The 20,806-nt window shown below is 39.8% G+C and overlaps 1 protein-coding gene across 9 annotated transcripts in view; it reads left to right on the top strand.

Moving 5' to 3' along the window:
- LOC132870621 (NACHT, LRR and PYD domains-containing protein 3-like) overlaps nt 1–20,806 on the top strand; it is a 627,732-nt gene that overhangs the window by 238,495 nt on the left and 368,431 nt on the right. The window contains exons 6-8 of one of the 9 annotated variants that reach the window (XM_060904345.1): nt 1,401–3,167; nt 4,663–4,857; nt 8,024–8,197. The exons of the other annotated variants lie outside the window; for them this stretch is intronic. Of the exons in view, the coding sequence (XP_060760328.1) occupies nt 1,401–3,167; nt 4,663–4,857; nt 8,024–8,197 (2,136 nt within the window). The remainder of the gene's footprint in view (nt 1–1,400; nt 3,168–4,662; nt 4,858–8,023; nt 8,198–20,806) is intronic. 9 annotated transcript variants of the gene reach the window in all.

Raw genomic sequence — 20,806 nt, 5'->3', positions numbered from 1 at the left:
TTATATTTTTTATTTTTAGCCACTAACCATTTCCTCACCCACCGTTGAGGTTTTCTTAAAATCGTTTTAAATATCAGACATATCAGGAATTGCTGCACTTGTTGCAAGATTTGGTCAAGAAGAGTCCTTTAAGAGTCATAAAGAAAACAAGCAGACGAAGTGTGGGAAAACAAGCAAGTGATTGTTACAATAGGCAATTTCACACCAGTGATATTCAGTTTTGGTCATTGGGTCCTTAAAAAAATGAAAATTGGTCCTTAAAAGTCATTAAAAAAGAAGCCTGAAAAACTGTGGGAACCCTGTGTTTGTGTACTCGCTGTTTTAATGGGCAGAAAGACGAAAGCTCATTGGACAACAGGATTTAAAGGAACAGTCCACCGTATTTCCATAATGAAATATGCTCTTTTCTGAATTGAGACGAGCTGCTCCGTACCTGTCCGAGCTTTGCGCGACCTCCCAGTCAGTCAGTCAGACGCGCGGTCACTCCTGTTAGCAATGTAGCTAGGCTCAGTATGGCCAACGGTATTTTTTGGGGCTGTAGTTAGATGTGAATCAAACTCTTCCGCGTTTTTCCTGTTTACATAGGTTTATATGACCAGTGACATGAAACAAGTTCAGTTACACAAATTGAAACGTAGCGATTTTCTATGCTATGGAAAGTCCGCACTATAATGACAGGCGTACTAACACCTTCTGCGCGCTTCGGCAGCGCATTGACACGGAGCTCAGATATCAATGCGCTGCCGAAGCGCGCAGAAGGTGTTAGTACGCCTGTCATTATAGTGCGGACTTTCCATAGCATAGAAAATCGCTACGTTTCAATTTGTGTAACTGAACTTGTTTCATGTCACTGGTCATATAAACCTATGTAAACAGGAAAAACGCGGAAGAGTTTGGTCACATCTAACTACAGCCCCAAAAAATACCATTGGCCATACTGAGCCTAGCTACATTGCTAACAGGAGTGACAGCGTGTCTGACTGACTGGGAGGTGGCACAAAGCTCGGAGAGGTACGGAGCAGCTCGTCTCAATTCAGATAAGAGCATATTTCATTATGGAAGTACGGTGGACTGTTCCTTTAACAGCGACTATTTTTGTTCCCAGTGTTTTACAGAAGGCAGGAGACAGAAGAGAAAAGACCTTCATCACAGATACAGGGTAAGATCAAACCCAACACCATGACTGACACTGACACACTGGAATTATAAACCTCTCTGCTGTTATTATCTACAGGATTCGATTATAGAAAATGTACAGTCAAATCAGGTAAATCCATAGTGTTAGCATCATAAAGAACGGTTATCTGTGGAAACCAGTCAGAAAAACTGTGATCTTAAACTGTAATAATTGGAGCCCAGGTCTCACCATGTCTTCTTATTTCATTCACCCTGTCACACAGACACGCCCCAGAATCTCCTGCTGTAAATGAATTCCAGAAAAAGTCCAGATTAAATCTGATGAAGAAGTTTCAGTGTTTAAATGGAGTGATAATAAAGCAGGAAAACCGAGTGCTCCTGAATGAGATCTACACAGAGCTCTACATCACAGAGGGAGACAGTGGAGACGTCAATAAAGAACATGAGGTGAGACAGATAGAGGCAGCGTCCAGGAGAAAAACAACAGAGGAAACACCAATCAAATGTAACGACATCTTTAAGCCCTTATCTGAAGAAGACGAACCCATCAGAACTGTAGTGACAAAGGGAGTGGCTGGTATCGGAAAAACAGTCTCTGTGCAGAAGTTCATTGTGGACTGGGCTGAAGGGAAAGCAAATCAGGACGTCCCCCTCATATTTCCACTTCCTTTCAGAGAGCTGAATCTGATGAAGGACCAAAAACTGAGTCTGATGGAGCTCCTTCATGTCTGTTTTAAGGAAACAAAAGAAACAGAAATGTCCAGGTTGGAAAAGGTTCTGTTCATTTTTGATGGATTGGACGAGTGTCGTTTCCCTCTGGATTTCCAGAACACAGTGAGAGTGTGTGATGTAACTGAATCAGCATCAGTGCATGTGCTGCTGATAAACCTGATCAAAGGGAATCTGCTTCCCTCTGCTCTCATCTGGATCACCTCCCGACCAGCAGCAGCTGATCAAATCCCCTCTGAGTATGTCCATCGAGTCACAGAGGTACAAGGGTTCAATGACCCACAGAAGGAGGAGTACTTCAGGAAGAGGGTCAGTGATCAGAGCCTGGCCGAGAACATCATCACACACCTGAAGTCATTAAGAAGCCTCTACATCATGTGTCACATCCCAGTCTTCTGCTGGATTTCAGCCGCTGTTCTAGAGAGAATGTTGGGTGAAGCAGAGAGTGGAGAGATCCCCAAGACTCTGACTCAAATGTACACACACTTCCTCATCATTCAGACAAATATCATCAGAGGAAAGTACTCAAAGAAGCAGGAGAGTGATGAGGAAATGCTTCTCAAACTGGGACAACTGGCTTTTCAGCAGCTGGAGAAAGGCAACTTGATCTTCTATGAGGAAGACCTGAGAGAGTGTGGCATTGATGTGACAGAAGCAGCAGTGTACTCAGGTGTGTGTACGCAGATCTTCAGAGAGGAACCTGGGCTTCACCAGAGTAAAGTGTATTGCTTTGTTCATCTGAGCATTCAGGAGCATCTTGCAGCTCTGTATGTGCATCTGACCTTCATGAAGGAAAAGAGAAATGTTCTTGATCAGAGTCGGCCCTTTAAGACAATTTCAGATGTACACACGAGTGCTGTAGATCAGACCTTATACAGTCAGACTGGACATCTGGATCTGTTCCTCCGCTTTCTTCTGGGTCTCTCACTGGAGTCCAATCAGAAACTCTTACATGCCTTAGTAACACAGACAGGAAGTAGCTCCCAGAGCAACAAGGAAACAGTTCGGTACATGAAGGAGAAGATCAGTGGAGATCTTCCTGCAGAAAAATCCATCAATCTGTTCCACTGTCTGAATGAACTGGGTGACGATTCTCTCGTGGACGAAATCCAATGCTACCTGAAATCTGGAAAACAAAGTGAACTCTCTCCTTCACAGTGGTCTGCTCTGGCGTTTGTGTTACTGACTTCAGCACAGGAGCTGGAGGAGTTTGACCTAAGTAAATATACCAGTACAGAGAAGATACCAGATGAGGTTCTTGTGAAGGTGATGCCTGTGATTGCAGCATCCAGAAAAGCCGTGTAAGTAAAGCTGAATAGAACTGTTCTACTGTTCCACTGTTAGAAAGAGAGAAACTGAAAGCACTTTGACAGAAATGCACTTTGGGATGGTTTGAGTTTCAGGTGATACAGTGTGTGTGTGAATACAAATAGATCAGTAGATAAATGAGGGGAAAACAGTTGCATGTAGAATTGAATAAAACTGAAGTTCAGCTATTAAATAAGTGGAAACCAGTTGATGCCATTTAAGGAGAAAAACATTTACGTCTCTCATTCTGCCATTTTGTCCCAAGAAGCTGTGAGCTGAAGATGGAAGTGACGGCCGGCTAACTCGACTCACAAACACCACATTTCCAAAAATAAAGCAAATAATCAAACACAACTTTTATACTCCTAGTTTATTTACAATTTACACCACTATTGCAGGCTCCAGTGTCCAATAAATGAGGTGTTTTTGTTTTTTACCCTTCTGTTCAAAACCTTCACTGAGTGTAGTGTGAATAATTTTTTTTTTCTCTTTACATGTCTCCACATTAAATGTGTGTTCTCGCTGAAATGTAATGATGCAGACACTGGGCCTGTAGAACCATGTGGAGTTTGCAGTAAAACAAAATTATAATTCCAAAAAACTTTATTGTGACCTGATAAAAGGTTTTATTCAAAACAGCTTTTCACAGAGAACTCATTAGAAACACCGTTTTTATTTATTTTTATTACATCATAACATAGAATAATTACATGCTAATTATTCTGTTGTTGTTGTAATGTTGTAATGTTGTAAACATCTTTTATAAATTGTAATTTTTTCTGTTGTGCTGACCTCACAGCTTTTATTCTTTTTCATGCTGAAGCTCTTTGATGGATTTATTTGTCTCTGAAACAAAAACCTCTGTCTCAAATTTCAGTGTCCTTTTCTGGGAGAGGTCTTTACCCCACACACACAGGGAAAGTCAGACAGGGAGAGACAACACACAGAGTGTAAGGGGAAGAACATGTCCAGTCTGTAAATCACTGGCACAAGGAACAAATAAGGAGCACCTGGCAACACACACACACAGGGAGAGTTAGCCAGCGAGCTCCTCATGAGTATCTCCATAAAACCCCTTCAGCACTGGGCTGGGATCATTTCAGTCGCTCACTAATTAGAGAACAAATCAAATGTCTGATCTGTTCAGATAAATATGACTCTGCCTCGAACTCTGCCTGCTTCATCTAAACCTGACTTTTGAAACTCTTTTCCTTTCTCCTCTTATAAATATTTTAGATCGGACTCTTATTTCCCGATTTGGTGATCAGATTTGATGTTGCGTGTTTATCCCATGTGTCAGTGATGACGTGTGCAGCAGAAAACTCAAATCCGAACAGCTCGAACTGTGAATTACTGTTACAGCATTTCAGTGTATTGTCGACTCGGAGTTTGTACTTTGTCATTTATGAAAATGAAATGATGCAGTGAAAGATTTGAGGACCTGTTTGATCATGTGTGTGAGTTTATGTGTTATTTTATTTCCTTCAGGATCAGGTGTGATACAATTAAAGGGAGCAGCGCTGAAGCTCTGGTCTCAGTGCTCAACTCAGAAACCTCCAGTCTGAGAGAACTGCATCTGACTGTGAAGACACTGGATCTGACTGGGAATAAACTAGAAGACTCAGGAGTGAAGCGTCTCTGTGCTGTACTGGAGAATCCTCACTGTGAAGTGGAGACACTGAGGTAAGATCATCTCTCTGAGAGTCACATGACCTGCTCCTCAGTAAGACCCATTCTCTAATAGTGAGACTGAAGCAGAGGTTTTAGCTTCATCATCAGTGTCCTGAGGAGGAAGATTGTTTCTGTTCACTGCACACTGATGATTTGTCACAGTGTCTTTGGGTCAGATGGACGTATGTGAGAAGCTGCAGCACAAAACGGGACTTGATCTGACTGCACTGTGTCTGAAATTTATTACTTTAGCAATTAATGAAAATGAATGATCACCAGAATAAAAAATGTTGCCAACTGACCATCTCAGATTTGCTTCCTACTTTTTAAACAAAGTCACTCTTCCCAATAAATAGTGTGTAAAATTCCAGGCTTGTATCTGCATTAGTTTCTGAGATATCGAGGCTTTAACAGGCAGCGTGACTCGAATTTTACTGTAAAAACAAGTGCAACAGAAAAACATTACAAAGATCCATTCATCCTTCTTTTCTTTCTAGTTGCATGAAGTTTTCAGGGATGGTGTGGAATGTCGAGTTTAACTGTGAGATATATATAAAATTTATTTTTTAACATTGAACCCAGGACCCCCGTAAATCCAGCCATGATGTGGATGATTTTTATTTTTTTATTTATTTTTTCTCCTCCACTGTATGTTGATGAAATTAAATAATGAAGATGAGCTCAAAGTGCAGACCTTCAGCTTTATTTTGAGGGAACCTGCATCCAGATTGGGGGATGTCAGGATGCAGGCACTTACAGATGTATGTGTAGGGGAGAGCAGGGAATGCAGACTGGCAAACAAATCCAAAATGCTAGAAGAAATCGACGTTGTGGGACAGGCAGGGGTCGATTGATGGATCAGCAGACAGAGTAATAAGGTCTAGAATGACGAGACAATAACGAGGGTTGAGACCACAATAAGGCAGACAGAATAACAAGGCTTGTTATGACAGGTAAGACACTGAACGATACTTCACATGGAGTGAGTGTGGGAGAGGTGTTTATATAGCGTGGGCTGATTAACCAGGAAATGAGTGGCAGGTGTAATTAATAGACAGGTGATAGAGGGCGCTGTGGTTCTTGGGTGTTGTAGTTCAGATCAGTCGTGTTTGTAGTCTGACTGGAAGTGGTGCTCTCTATCGCGTGACTGACAGGCAGAGGTGGGCAGTAACCAAGTAAATTTACTTGAGGACTTAAGTACACTTTTTGAGTATCTGTACTTGAGTTTTTGTTTTTTGAAACTTATGACTTTAACTTCACTACATTTGAAAGACAAATATTGTGCTTTTCACTCCACTACATTTCTGTCAAGGTCCTCGTTACTCGTTACTATGAAGCAGTTTAGAAAGTGGATGTTTTTTCTTTTCTAAAATGTGATTTGGTTTTTTCGCAGGTGACACTGAGACACCGATCAGTAATCACTAGGGTCACGTCACGTCCATAGACTATAAAATCAAGTTCAATTACTCCGCAGCGTTATTTGAACACGATCAGTTGATGGCAGAATGGAAGGAGGCGGTTCTTCTGGTGAAAGGAATAAAGATTTGTTTTGTTTTAAATGTTTGCTTTGTTTGCCTAAAACAAACCACATTGTGGCCTCCAAAAACTCACGATCCAACCTGCAGAAGCATATGTAAACGTATGTAAACATTTTATTCCAAGAGAAAGCTTGTAATGAAGTTGTCTGTGCTTTTAGAGCTAGTGATAATGTTGCGATAGCAATGCAGTCTGGTTAGTCAAATGACTTTCTATGGATTTGCCCGCCAAGTTGCCGTAGCCTTGTTCACGACTAACGCAAACACACAGCTCGTTAACTTGCACACTGTTAGTTAGCATGTAAAAACGGAATTATGCTAACATAACTTATCTGAAGTCCTTTCAGAAATATGTTTAGCATAATTTTGCCAAATAAATAGAATGTAGAAATCTTTCTTTTCTAGTAGCGTTAGCTACCCAATATGATTTTGAGTTTGAAAAGAGTTTGCTAGCATGTCAGGTAGAGCTTCACTGACTAGCTAGCTTAACGTTAAACCACCATGATGACACAGCATGCGTTCATTTTGTTAATTCACATTTCTGTCTTTGGTAACGTTAACGTTGTAGCTTTTGTGACCTTGCATAATTACTATAGCTATACGTATTTTTTACCAGTAGCCAAAGAGAGAACCTAGCGAGCATCTTATTGATGATTCTGCTTGGTTGTAAGTTGTGTTTCATTTTGTAATGTTCTACCAGGCGTTTATTCTCCAGGTTCTACAAGTTAGTCAGTAAATCCAGTCGGTTGCTTCAGAGGCATTAGGTTTTGTAAGTGTTGTGACAATAAGACAACAATGCATTGACAGAAAATGTACTTTTAATACTTCAGTATTTTTAAAAGCAAATACTTGAGTACTTTAAGTAAAAATTTGACTGGACAACTTTCACTTGTATCGGAGTAACATTTGACCAGTGGGATCTGTACTTTGACTTCAGTAATGCAGTTGGGTATTTTGTCCACCTCTGCTGACAGGTGACTGGTGTTGAAATTACAGCAGTGTTTATATGTGCTCCCTCTTTTTGAGGGATGAAAAAGTAATTAGACAAACGAACATCGTCATAAATTACACTGATATTTTTATTCCTCCGACACTGAGAGGTGAAACCGGTATGTTTTTGGGTTTTCTGTCCATTTTTTCTGAAACTCTCGTTCGCACGCCGTCTCAAGAACGAGTGGCTGAATGTTTGTAGGATTTATATGGAATAATCATTGTTTACTTCTTTGATTCTACAATAATATAAATCTATAGTGTTCTATAAATGCACTCTGTAGACTCTGGAGAAACAAGTTTATTGCCCCTGTGTAGTGCACTATAAGTCTAGTAGAGAACCATCTGAGATTCAGTCTCTCTCTCTCTCTCTCTCTCTCTCTCTCTCTGATTAAAGTTCATGGTCTCTCTGCTGTTCTCTGTTCAGCTTCAGCTGCTGATGGTTTAATATCACACACAGCAGAGGAGAGAAACTCAATATAACACTCAGTATTATCATTATTAATTACACTGTTAATGAGAATAAACAGGTGATATTAAATCCTCATGACATTCTGAATAATAAAATTAATTTTACACTCCTCATCTTTCAAGTAAGAATTAAACCAAGATGAAAATCTGTTGATGAAGTGTGTGTCATTGTGTCTCTGCAGGTTGTGGGGTTGTGGTGTCTCAGATGAAGGCTGTGCTGCTCTGAGTTCAGCTCTGAGATCAAACCCCTCACACCTGAGAGAACTGAATCTGTCCTCTAATAATCTGGGAGACTCAGGAGTGAAGCGTCTCTGTGCTGTACTGGAGAATCCTCACTGTAAACTGGAGACACTGGGGTAAGATCATCTCTCTGAGAGTCACATGACCTGCTCCTCAGTAAGACCCATTCTCTAATAGTGAGACTGAAGCAGAGGTTTTAGGTTCATCATCAGTGTCCTGAGGAGGAAGATTGTTTCTGTTCACTGCACACTGATGATTTGTCACAGAGTCTTTGGGTCAGATGGACGTATGTGAGAAGCTGCAGCACAAAACGGGACTTGATCCGACTGCAATGTGTCTGAACTCACTGTGAAATTTACTACAACACTGTAACTAATCCCACAAACTGCACCTGAGACTCAAACTAACTGCCCTCTGTGTGAGCTGCAGTGACATGGTGGAAATGATCTCAGGAATATAGAATTTGAAACTAAAATGAGACGTGAATGCCAGAGAACTGATGGGGTAACAAAATAAATAGATTTTAAAAATTGACTTTTCAGTAAAAACCATGAAAAAAGTACAAGAAAAAAAACACAATAATCCTTCTGTTGAGTTTCAGTAATTCAGTGAGTTATTACGGTAATAAACATTTGTAGTAATAATAATCTAATAGCGGGGCGGAACTAAAGGGGGGTGGGCGGGGCTATTGCCTCTGGGCCTTGGGTCCTCCCCCTAGGCGTACAGGGCCCCATCCTTTGACATTCAGGCCCTCCCAATAAATGTGCCTTACGCGATTTCATTGGAAATTCCTTGAAACCTATAAGTTTTCACATGATTACAGACTAGTTGACCTATATATCTCTCATTTTTGCTACACATTCTTATCATGGTTAAAAAAATAAAAAATAAAACCCTGTGAAATCAGGATAGTTGAGGCTTTTCTTGGATTCGAGAGAACTGTGAACGAGTCCGCTTCTGAACTGGAGGGCCGAATTATTAGCTGCATTGAAGGGAATGGCTTAGATCTCTCCAGATGCCGTGGACAGGGTTATGACGGCGCAGCGAACATGAGCGGAATTTATTCTGGTGTTCAAGCGAGAATAGCGGAGCGGGAGCCCCTTGCTTTGTACGTGCGCTGTGTGGCTCATTGTCTGAATTTGGTACTGAATGATTCTGTCAAAACTATCCCAGAGATTAGACAGTTTTATGATGTGGTTGCCAACAGTGTTAAGAGATGGGCATTACTTGGCGACTTATTGAGCCCAGAGAGCAGGGACATAACCTTGAAATGCCTCTGCCCAACCCGCTGGTCCTCCCGCTACGATGCGCTTGTTGTGTTAAAGTACAGATATGGAGACGTCATTAAAGCTCTCGAGAAGCTCTCACTTACAAGCGAGAAAACGAATGAACGAGATGAGGCAGATGCACTTAAAAAGGCCATTACTAAATTTTAGTTCATATTTTTAATCAGCCTTCAGACAAAGATTTTGGAGTGCACTAATGCCATCTCAGTTACTGCAGGAGAAGACCGTTGATCTCCTCAAAGCGTCTGCATTATTGCAGAATGCTGTACGAACTCTACAGGAGTACAGGGAGCAGTTTGATGAGGCAAAGGCTTCCACTCTGGCATTGGCTGTGAAATGGGGCAGTCAAACGCAGTTTGTAGCCACCAGGTTGAAAAAAGTGAAGCGCCACTTTGATCACCTTAGCAAAGATAGTCGGCTTTCCGATGCAGAACATTATTTTCGGGTGAATATATTCTATGCATGCCTTGATGTAATCATTCAGCAGCTGTCACAAAGGTTTGTCAGTTTAAATTGGACTGCTCATTTGTTTGAGGCTATTTATCCAAATACGCTCCAGCATGCCAAGGGCGAGGAGCTATACGAAGTGGCCCGTCGACTGTGTGATCACTATAGTCTGGATATTGACTCCAGCTTTCCTGGTCAACTAGTGTCATTTAGGGCTTGTTTCAAGGAGCAGATAGCGAGACACACATCTGTGCTTAGCCTGGCCAGGTTGCTGGTAGTAGATCATCCAGCAGTAACTTCTACATTTAGTGAGGTGTGCACCCCTTCTTGTTTTTTCTCACTCTCCCCGTCTCAGTTGCGACAGCAGAGCGCTCCTTCTCCAAATTAAAATTGATAAATTATCTCAGGAGCGCAATGGGTCAAGAGAGACTCTGTGGATTGGCCATTTTATCAAATGAGATTGAGCGAGCAAGAGCGCTTAACATCCCTCAAATAGTCAACGACTTTGCGGAGCGCAAGGTGCGTTGAATGCCTTTTTAATGACGAATGCAGGATTCCGTGTCGGCTTTGTAGTTGAAGACGTGCTTACACAATGAGGGTGTATCATTCATGATTGCTGGATTTTTTTGTTGTTGTTGTTTAGTGTCTATTTGGAACATAATAAAAAATGAATGGAAAATACAGGCCATGTCGGCCTATAAAAAAAATAATAAATAAAATAATACAACCCCGATTCCAAAAAAGTTGGGACAAAGTACAAATTGTAAATAAAAACGGAATGCAATGATGTGGAAGTTTCAAAATTCCATATTTTATTCAGAATAGAACATAGATGACATATCAAATGTTTAAACTGAGAAAATGTATCATTTAAAGAGAAAAATTAGGTGATTTTTAAATTTCACGACAACAACACATCTCAAAAAAGTTGGGACAAGGCCATGTTTCCCACTGTGAGACATCCCCTTTTCTCTTTACAACAGTCTGTAAACGTCTGGGGACTGAGGAGACAAGTTGCTCAAGTTTAGGGATAGGAATGTTAACCCATTCTTGTCTAATGTAGGATTCTAGTTGCTCAACTGTCTTAGGTCTTTTTTGTCGTATCTTCCATTTTATGATGCGCCAAATGTTTTCTGTGGGTGAAAGATCTGGACTGCAGGCTGGCCAGTTCAGTACCCGGACCCTTCTTCTACGCAGCCATGATGCTGTAACTGATGCAGTATGTGGTTTGGCATTGTCATGTTGGAAAATGCAAGGTCTTCCCTGAAAGAGACGTCGTCTGGATGGGAGAATATGTTGCTCTAGAACCTGGATATACCTTTCAGCATTGATGGTGTCTTTCCAGATGTGTAAGCTGCCCATGCCACATGCACTAATGCAACCCCATACCATCAGAGATGGAGGCTTCGGAACTGAGCGCTGATAACAACTTGGGTCGTCCTTCTCCTCTTTAGTTCGAATGACACGGCGTCCCTGATTTCCATAAAGAACTTCAAATTTTGATTCGTCTGACCACAGAACAGTTTTCCACTTTGCCACAGTCCATTTTAAATGAGCCTTGGCCCAGAGAAGACGTCTGCGCTTCTGGATCATGTTTAGATACAGCTTCTTCTTTGAACTATAGAGTTTTAGCTGGCAACGGTGGATGGCACGGTGAATTGTGTTCACAGATAATGTTCTCTGGAAATATTCCTGAGCCCATTTTGTGATTTCCAATACAGAAGCATGCCTGTATGTGATGCAGTGCCGTCTAAGGGCCCGAAGATCACGGGCACCCAGTATGGTTTTCCGGCCTTGACCCTTACGCACAGAGATTCTTCCAGATTCTCTGAATCTTTTGATGAGATTATGCACTGTAGATGATGATATGTTCAAACTCTTTGCAATTTTACACTGTCGAACTCCTTTCTGATATTGCTCCACTATTTGTCGGCGCAGAATTAGGGGGATTGGTGATCCTCTTCCCATCTTTACTTCTGAGAGCTGCTGCCACTCCAAGATGCTCTTTTTATACCCAGTCATGTTAATGACCTATTGCCAATTGACCTAATGAGTTGCAATTTGGTCCTCCAGCTGTTCCTTTTTTGTACCTTTAACTTTTCCAGCCTCTTATTGCCCTTGTCCCAATTTTTTTGAGATGTGTTGCTGTCATGAAATTTCAAATGAGCCAATATTTGGCATGAAATTTCAAAATGTCTCACTTTCGACATTTGATATGTTGTCTATGTTCTTTTGTGAATACAATATCAGTTTGAGATTTGTAAATTATTGCATTCCATTTTTATTTACAATTTGTACTTTGTCCCAACTTTTTTGGAATCGGGGTTGTAATAATAAAAAATAAAACTTTGAGCAAGTTCTGTTCTAATGTAGCCTGATTATATGCCGCAGGCCTTCTGTTTGTTTGCAATTTTGCCATGGCAAGGTCCAAAGGCTACGTTCTTAAAGGTCCCCTTGCATCGTTTTTTCATTAATTGTGCGGTGGTCTCTAGTCTGAATGAATGCCCTGTGAGCTGGTTTTGGTGAAAAAAAAAATGCTGTGGTTCTCCTGTTTCAGGCTGTTCTAGTGTGGTGGGGGAGTGGGTGGCAGGAGAACGACAGGATTTCAGCTCTTACTCATTAATATTCATGACATGTAAATGTGTTACCTCTGATTGGCTAACAGCAATCAGTAAACGTTGGGGTGAATCAGTTGCCCCCTAAAAATGAAAAGTTCCTCCGATCATGATGCATTTTTGTTTTTGTTCCTTTTGGTCAGAAAACACACTGGGTGAAATATTTTGACAAAATTCAAAAGTTTAATGGTGGCACCAGGCACAGGCGCAGATAGAGGGTGGGATTTGTCCCACCCAGATTTAAATTCACCTCGTTCGGTCCCCCCCACTTATAGGGAGGAAAAACGTCTATGCTGTCTGTCTTTGCATAAGGCAAACCTCACTGAAAAATCAAAAGACTAATTACCATTCGGTTTATTGAGGTGCACAGCAGTATATACATAGTTGCAACAACTCGCATAAAACAAAACAAAGACTGATATTCGGTTGGTTGAGCTGCGCAGACTGCACAGGTTGCGAGCTCGAGCTTGGTTGCTATGGTTACCTACAACAAGTTTGACAGGCATATCGGGGACAGCTCCTAGTTCAGGACCCCAACACGGCATGATGAAGGGTGCCAAACCGAAAAGGCAGAAAACGATTGCATCATTTTTTTTCAAAAAACAACGACTGTAAGTAAACTATGCCTTACTTTATCATATCACCTTGCAATTTTTTGATAGTCTGTTCAAAGTAATGTTGTAGTGAAAGTAAAATCGTACGGAGTAGAGATGCCTTTCTGGTAGCCTCCTTCTTTCGGTGGTAGCCTGTAGATACAGTGCTCAGAAGGCAGTTTTAATGTTTAATCTGGCATTCCCTGCCATAATGTCTTAGCTGAGTAATGTCGCCACCCTGAGGGCATCAGAGTATATTCCTAGCACAACACATGTTGGGGGTGGGGGTTGGGATTGGTTTGCTGGCAGCTTTGTCCCCCCCCAGTTCAAAAAACGTATCTGCGCCCCTGGCACCAGGAGCTCAAAGTTATGGAAAAAGCTATTTTATGACTTTTATGACAAAATTTCGATCACTTTTCATGAAACATTATGGCACCCTATCTGTGCTCACTCTAGGACCCAAATTGTTTTAGCGAAAGTGCTAAAGACTCAAATTTTTCTTTAGCAATTTGCAATTCCGCTTAGCAAGAAATGCTAAAAGAACAATTTTCTTTTTAGCAAAGTAAATTTTTTTAGCAAGATATGTTATACTTCTAAATGTTTCTTGCACTGACATAATATTGAAAAATGAATTTTTATGAAATTGTATGTTTAATTTAACCCGCTTAATCTGGTTTACGGAGTCCATATTTTTCATTATAATTATATCTAACATTTAATTTCTCAAGTGAAACACTTGCAGTCAAAACTTTGAACCATGTGCGTCAAAACGCTCTGAAAACAAGGTACACTTGGTCGATATATCCTGGTTCATCTGTGAGTTCTTCCAAAGTTCTGTCAGGGTTGATATTATGTAGAAAATATGTCTTTAGAATGGTTATATCGTGTTTTGATCCCTAACTGAGAAAGCTAACAGAATATTCTAATATGTTATCTCACTTTTTAGATAAGTTTTTGTCATACGTAAAGTCGGATAATTTATTTTAAACAAACCTCGCTATAATCTTGTTCACTAATGAGCGAGAATTGCCGACATCAGCGCAACTCGGAAATTGATCATTTTATATGTAAGGTCCGATGCTATTGGAAGACGTAATTTGCGGTCAACCAATAAGAAGCTTCGAAACTCGGGGGCGTTGGTTATAAATCAAAACATCGAAGATGGACACGAAAGGCAGGGCCTGAATTTCATTTTTCAGAATGGGGGGGAATTCCCCCCTCAGTGACTCAAATGGGGGGGATTTACACAGTTTGGGGGGGATTTATACAGTTTGTGGGGAACACTACTTGTGGGCTTAAATAGCTTAGGTCTTACCTTCTGCCACTACTCAGATTGAAGATCTCTACAGTATGTAACCTTTTGTCACCATTTGAGGTATCCTTTTTAGTAGACTTTTCATTTTGATATCTCCAAATTTGGATAGCATTGTCAGACAAAGGCCGGGTGGATAAATGCAAGTGTTATTCCCACCAGCCGTCTAAGATATGGACTGTTCGGTTTCGGGTGGAGGGTAGAAAACCACCACAAAATGAAAGAGATCCTTTAGAGCATGACATTGCTGACTGACTGTTATGCCATCAAACACCAATAGCCTTTTTCTAGCAGTGCAAGTAAGACTCTAGGAAAAGTTTGGAAGGTTGTGTGCCTTTTAGTTAAGCTAATTTTACAACCTCCTTAGTAGGGGTCGACCGATAATCGGCCTGGCCGATATATCGGGCCGATATTCTGCATTTTTAGGGTTATCGGTATCGGCCATAATTTCCACCGATATGCCGATAACATGCCTTTTTGCAGCCATTTCATTCCTAACGCGACTGTCACTGCATGTCCTTTCCTGCACTCGCCTCTCTGAGTTCAAGAACACGGTCCCGCCCACCACAACATCTGATTTGTTTGGCACAAGAGATATAGCCAATCGACACGCGCAGCTAAACACTCTGAACTGTTTCAAGGCGCCCGTATCAAGGTAAGGACACGCTGCTTTTGCCGCAATAAGTCACAAACACACAAGTTGCAAAAGCACAACATCATTATATGTTTACATTCTTCATCTACTACTCGTTAAAATTGTCCATTTGCATCTGTGTAGCCAGGCAAACTTAGCTTACGGAAGGAAGCACTTGAATTAGCCTACAACCAACTAGTCTCGCTGAAACAGCATAACGTGGGCTGCAGTCATTTTTAAATCCCCGTCTGGAAACGTTGTGAATGTGTCAGTAGTTCTACTCGAACAGTAGAATGACAGCCATACAGAGAGGTGGTCAAGGCAACTTTATAAAGCGCTATTTGAACATTTAAACAAGCCAGGCGTGACTAGTATTTATAATCCTCGCGCAAGTGATTCTCCTCGCTAGCGCTTCTGATTCGGAAAGCGATATACTCTTAAAGGAGCAGCCGCTCCTAATAGGGAGTGATAGCCTACTTTACTGAATGTTTGATTTTACTTTTTAAAAAATGCTGCAGGCAGCTCCCTACACTTGGTTTGTTATTTAAAAACTACTTGAAGTTGGTAAGTCTTACTTAGTTCTTAGTGTAAAAGAATCCAGAGTGTATTTTCATTTATTTTCCACTGAAAATGGTGAGCTGTAATATAGTAGGGAGTGATTTTATTTTTTTATTGGTGAATATTTATTTTATTATCTTATTTCTCATTTTATTCTAACTGTTTGACTTTATTGTACAAATGCTGCTGGCATCTCCCTGCACAAAATTTCATGTTCAATTTTACAATTAAACATACATTTCATGGATATGAAGGTCTGTGTCAGTGTGTGCTATGTTTAATTTCATGTGAATTATAATGTTTACATTTATCGGTTGCACATATCGGTTATCGGCATCCCAATTCCATAATAATCGGTATCGGCCCTGAAAAAAACATATCGGTCGAGCCCTACTCCTTAGTGTTGCTTTACACAGCTGCTTCTTCCTCATCTTCATGCACTATTCTTTAAGTGTCACTGCTTTGTTTAATTATAAAAAAAAGAAAAAAATCAGTCTGTTCTTAATAGCACTCAATGAATTTATTGACACAGCAAGTCTAACTTAAAATCTAACTTAAACCAGTCTGCTGACTTTTCAGGATTCTCTTAACTGTGTGTTATTTGTCTCTTCTTTTAGTGGCCATCTCTTTAATCAGTGACCTTTGCTTTTTCCTTTTATAACATTTTTATATCATCTTTTTTATCATTTTTCTATTCTCATGTCTGATCTGATCATCCCTGTCCTCTGTTTAATGTCTACAATTAAAATAAGAAAACACTATCAAACTGTTCTTAACACTGAATGAATTTACAAACTTTGTTTCAGTCCACATATAGAACGTTAACATGACAACAGTCTTTGTTGACTTTTCAGGATTCTCTTATACCATATAGCCCTGTCTCCTGTGTCATATGCCATCTTTAATTAAAAAAAAAAATCTAATTGTTCTCAACACTGAACAATTCATCTTTGCTGAGTGCAGGATTCTTGTACATATGAGTCATTCTATAATTAGGGGTACATTTCATGTAAAGCAAAATCTCAAAATATCAGTATTCTTTTTCAATAAATAACCTATATGTTTCCATGGTATATACCCTCAAGTTCCTAAACAAATTAATTGCCAAGCTTAATCTTAAATTACTTTTAAAATATTTTAATGAAAATGAACATTTGATTGTTTATTTTGTCAACCGTGTTACGGACAAATGTTATGTCATCTTAAACATGTATAAAAATACTACACATTTGAAAACACATTTGTTTGAAAGTGCTTAAGTCCATTAACAAGATGTTTTTAATTAATCTGTACAACTGTTATGGAAAATATGAATTTTGAGCTTCATAAATAGGATTTTATGGTTCACTGTGATGCAGAATGACACTTTTTTCAACATAAATCCTTGTTACGTCAAATTTAGAGTTGTTCTCCCTCCTTATACAAGACTTCCCTATCCAGAGATAATCCCCAATCTTTTATTTTACAGTTCATCAAACACATAAGAGATTTATAGCACAAAAAACACTTGCAACACAGTTGACAGGCAATGTAACACAATTGACGGGAGTAACAGTTGACAGGGCAGAAGAACAAGAGGACACTTTTTAGGATAAAAAGAGCTTTTTATTGTTTTAAATTTAACTACAAATAAGCTGATGAATTCAGGTGAACTGTTAAAACAACATTTAGACACAATTTCAGAGAAACGTAGCTTATTTAACAAATTGAACATATTAAACCGTGGTGTCTGTAGTACAGATGTATTTTTTGACACGTTTTCCAACTCATACAACTGATTTTCATCTTTTTTCTTTTAAGTAACTCATTCAGTTTTATATTTGTGTATCTTATTTATTTCATGTTTCCTTTTATATTGGTTTGTTCACAACTCTGAAATCTCAGACCATATGTCCTTATCAATTTCCACCTTCCCTATTTTTTTGTCCTCATGCCAGTTCTCCCTGTGTTTCTGCAAATATGCAGCCCTTCTCTCGGGATCAGCATCACGCCGTGCCCTGTACCTGCGCTGCTTCTCAGCAGCAGACAAACCCATCTCCCTAAAACACAAATCATTCTTGTCTGTCAATATGAAGATTAAGTGACAAAAACATACTCCTCCTCAACTGTGTCATAGCTGATGGGTAACACAGTTGACGGTAACACAGTTGACATTTCGGCCATTTTTAGAGTGTTGTGCTAACTGCAGACCTCAGAGCTTTCACTACAAGACCTTAATCAATTCATATTTTTATTATCTTTAGCTGTATACTTTGTAAATACAATTTCTAAATCAGGTTTATATGAATATGTTGACAGACAATTAACCCTCTCTAGGACTATACAACAGTATTGATGAAAATATTGAAGAGGTGAACTCAAAACTAGGGCTCGACTGATATGTTTTTTTCAGGGCCGATACCGATACCGATTATTATGGAATTGGGATGCCGATAACCGATATGTGCAACCGATAAATGTAAACATTATAATTCACATGAAATTAAACATAGCACACACTGACACAGACCTTCATATCCATGAAATGTATGTTTAATTGTAAAATTGAACATGAAATTTTGTGCAGGGAGATGCCAGCAGCATTTGTACAATAAAGTCAAACAGTTAGAATAAAATGAGAAATAAGATAATAATAAAATAAATATTCACCAATAAAAAAATAAAATCACTCCCTACTATATTACAGCTCACCATTTTCAGTGGAAAATAAATGAAAATACACTCTGGATTCTTTTACACTAAGAACTAAGTAAGACTTACCAACTTCAAGTAGTTTTTAAATAACAAACCAAGTGTAGGGAGCTGCCTGCAGCATTTTTTAAAAAGTAAAATCAAACATACAGTAAAGTAGGCTATCACTCCCTATTAGGAGCGACTGCTCCTTTAAGAGTATATCGCTTTCCGAATCAGAAGTGCTAGCGAGGAGAATCACTTGCGCGAGGATTATAAATACTAGTCACGCCTGGCTTGTTTAAATGTTCAAATAGCGCTTTATAAAGTTGCCTTGACCACCTCTCTGTATGGCTGTCATTCTACTGTTCGAGTAGAACTACTGACACATTCACAACGTTTCCAGACGGGGATTTAAAAATGACTGCAGCCCACGTTATGCTGTTTCAGCGAGACTAGTTGGTTGTAGGCTAATTCAAGTGCTTCCTTCCGTAAGCTAAGTTTGCCTGGCTACACAGATGCAAATGGACAATTTTAACGAGTAGTAGATGAAGAATGTAAACATATAATGATGTTGTGCTTTTGCAACTTGTGTGTTTGTGACTTATTGCGGCAAAAGCAGCGTGTCCTTACCTTGATACGGGCGCCTTGAAACAGTTCAGAGTGTTTAGCTGCGCGTGTCGATTGGCTATATCTCTTGTGCCAAACAAATCAGAGGTTGTGGTGGGCGGGACCGTGTTCTTGAACTCAGAGAGGCGAGTGCAGGAAAGGACATGCAGTGACAGTCGCGTTAGGAACGAAATGGCTGCAAAAAGGCATGTTATCGGCATATCGGTGGAAATTATGGCCGATACCGATAACCCTAAAAATGCAGAATATCGGCCCGATATATCGGCCAGGCCGATTATCGGTCGACCCCTACTCAAAACTTACCACACGGTCTTCAAATTTCCCACCAAAGAGGATATGACATCACATGATGTTGGTCACATGATGTTGGTCACATGACTTAGGACCAAACCATTTGCCGATTTATGGGGGGGGGGTTCAGTGGGTAACACAGTTGACATAAGTTTTCTTGGACGCACACAAAATTCTTCATTTAATTTATAAAGCATTTTAGGCTTTTAAACACTTTTGTCATATTATAATAATTACCATGAATAAATATTTGTAAAAATTTTAAACAAAAACCTTTTTTTTTAAATGTAAATATGAAGACCAAACCTGACATTTGGAAAATCGGACAGCATAAAAACACCAAATTCCAGTATTATATATGCATTTTTGCAGAGTAAAATGATGTAATTTGTTGACTTTTTGTATTATATAAAAGAGAAATGTGTGCTAATGTACAAAAGATCATTGGCTGAAGTTAGTTAATGAAATTGACAAATACAGCACATGGACTTGAGATGTACCCCTAATTATAGAATGACTCTCATGTAGTCTTCCCTACTCTTTCTCCTAGTGGTCATCCCTTTTGTCAGCATCAGTGTCCTTTGCTTTTCCTTGTAAATACTTTTTTCTTATAGCCATGCTCTGATCTAATCCCCTTCGCAACGTTAACGTTAGCGGTCTCGTCCTGTGTGTTCTCAGCAGTATTCTCAACGGTATCACTCACACTGCTATTACCACCATCGGATTCAGGAGTTTTCCTCTTAGCAGGGGAAACTTCTGCCACTGCACTTGTACGTTTTAGCCAGCTGTCCATGTGTTTTACAGCGAAAGTCCGAGAGAGGAAGAGTGCGTGCGCTGTATCTGTGTGTGTGTCTGCTGCTGTTTTTTTTTCTGAGTAGGCTACGGGGGGAGAGGGGGGTCAGTCAGTAAAAGGAGGGTTAAATTCAAGTAACCTTGAGAACAGAAGGTAGTCACGCATTCACACTGATCCATTATTAGATTGACGTTGTCAGGCAATGTGTGCGGGAATCTCCCGCATTAGAATTGTTAAAGGTGCGGGAATTTAAAAAAATATGCGCGATACCCGCAATCCCGTGCCCAAATTCAGGCTCTGAAAGGTACTGTTTATCTTGAGAAATCGCAATTGTTTGATGGATTTTGCTTAAACTTTAAATGACTTTCGCATAAAATGCGAATACAGATGATTTTCTTTTCGCAAATTGGAATAAAACTTCGCAATTTGCGGATGTACGAGCGGCTAGCATGAGCCCAGCCTATAGAGTATACCAAATATCTTAGATACACATTTTTAGTACGTATTCTAAATATATTATCAAGCACAGTTTGAGTTTTAGCTGTTCATTGAATCATTGTTCAACTACTTTTAAACAATGCAAATGTATTATGAATCACATTAATGATTCTCAATCCCTTGCAAAGGTTCTTAACATGATCTCTGGCTCACAAGAAATCAAGAAATGGAGTTCAACATTGTGATTCAAACCTTACGCGAAAACATAAAATAAGCGTTTTTTGGCAAAAAATGAACCTCTTGGTGCCACCATTAGACTTTTGAATATGGTCAAAAAATTTTACAGGATGTCTTTATTGGTGAAAAGGAACACCCAAACAAAAATGCATCAGATTTTATGAAAGCGAGGGCAACTGATGCACCCTAGTAAACGTGTTACCTCTGATTGGCTAACAGCA

Source organism: Neoarius graeffei, chromosome 22 (genome assembly GCF_027579695.1).
Source record: "Neoarius graeffei isolate fNeoGra1 chromosome 22, fNeoGra1.pri, whole genome shotgun sequence".
NCBI classification, from domain to species: domain Eukaryota; kingdom Metazoa; phylum Chordata; class Actinopteri; order Siluriformes; family Ariidae; genus Neoarius; species Neoarius graeffei.
Note: the sequence above shows the minus strand (reverse complement) of the source record. Positions and strands in the feature narration are given on the sequence as shown.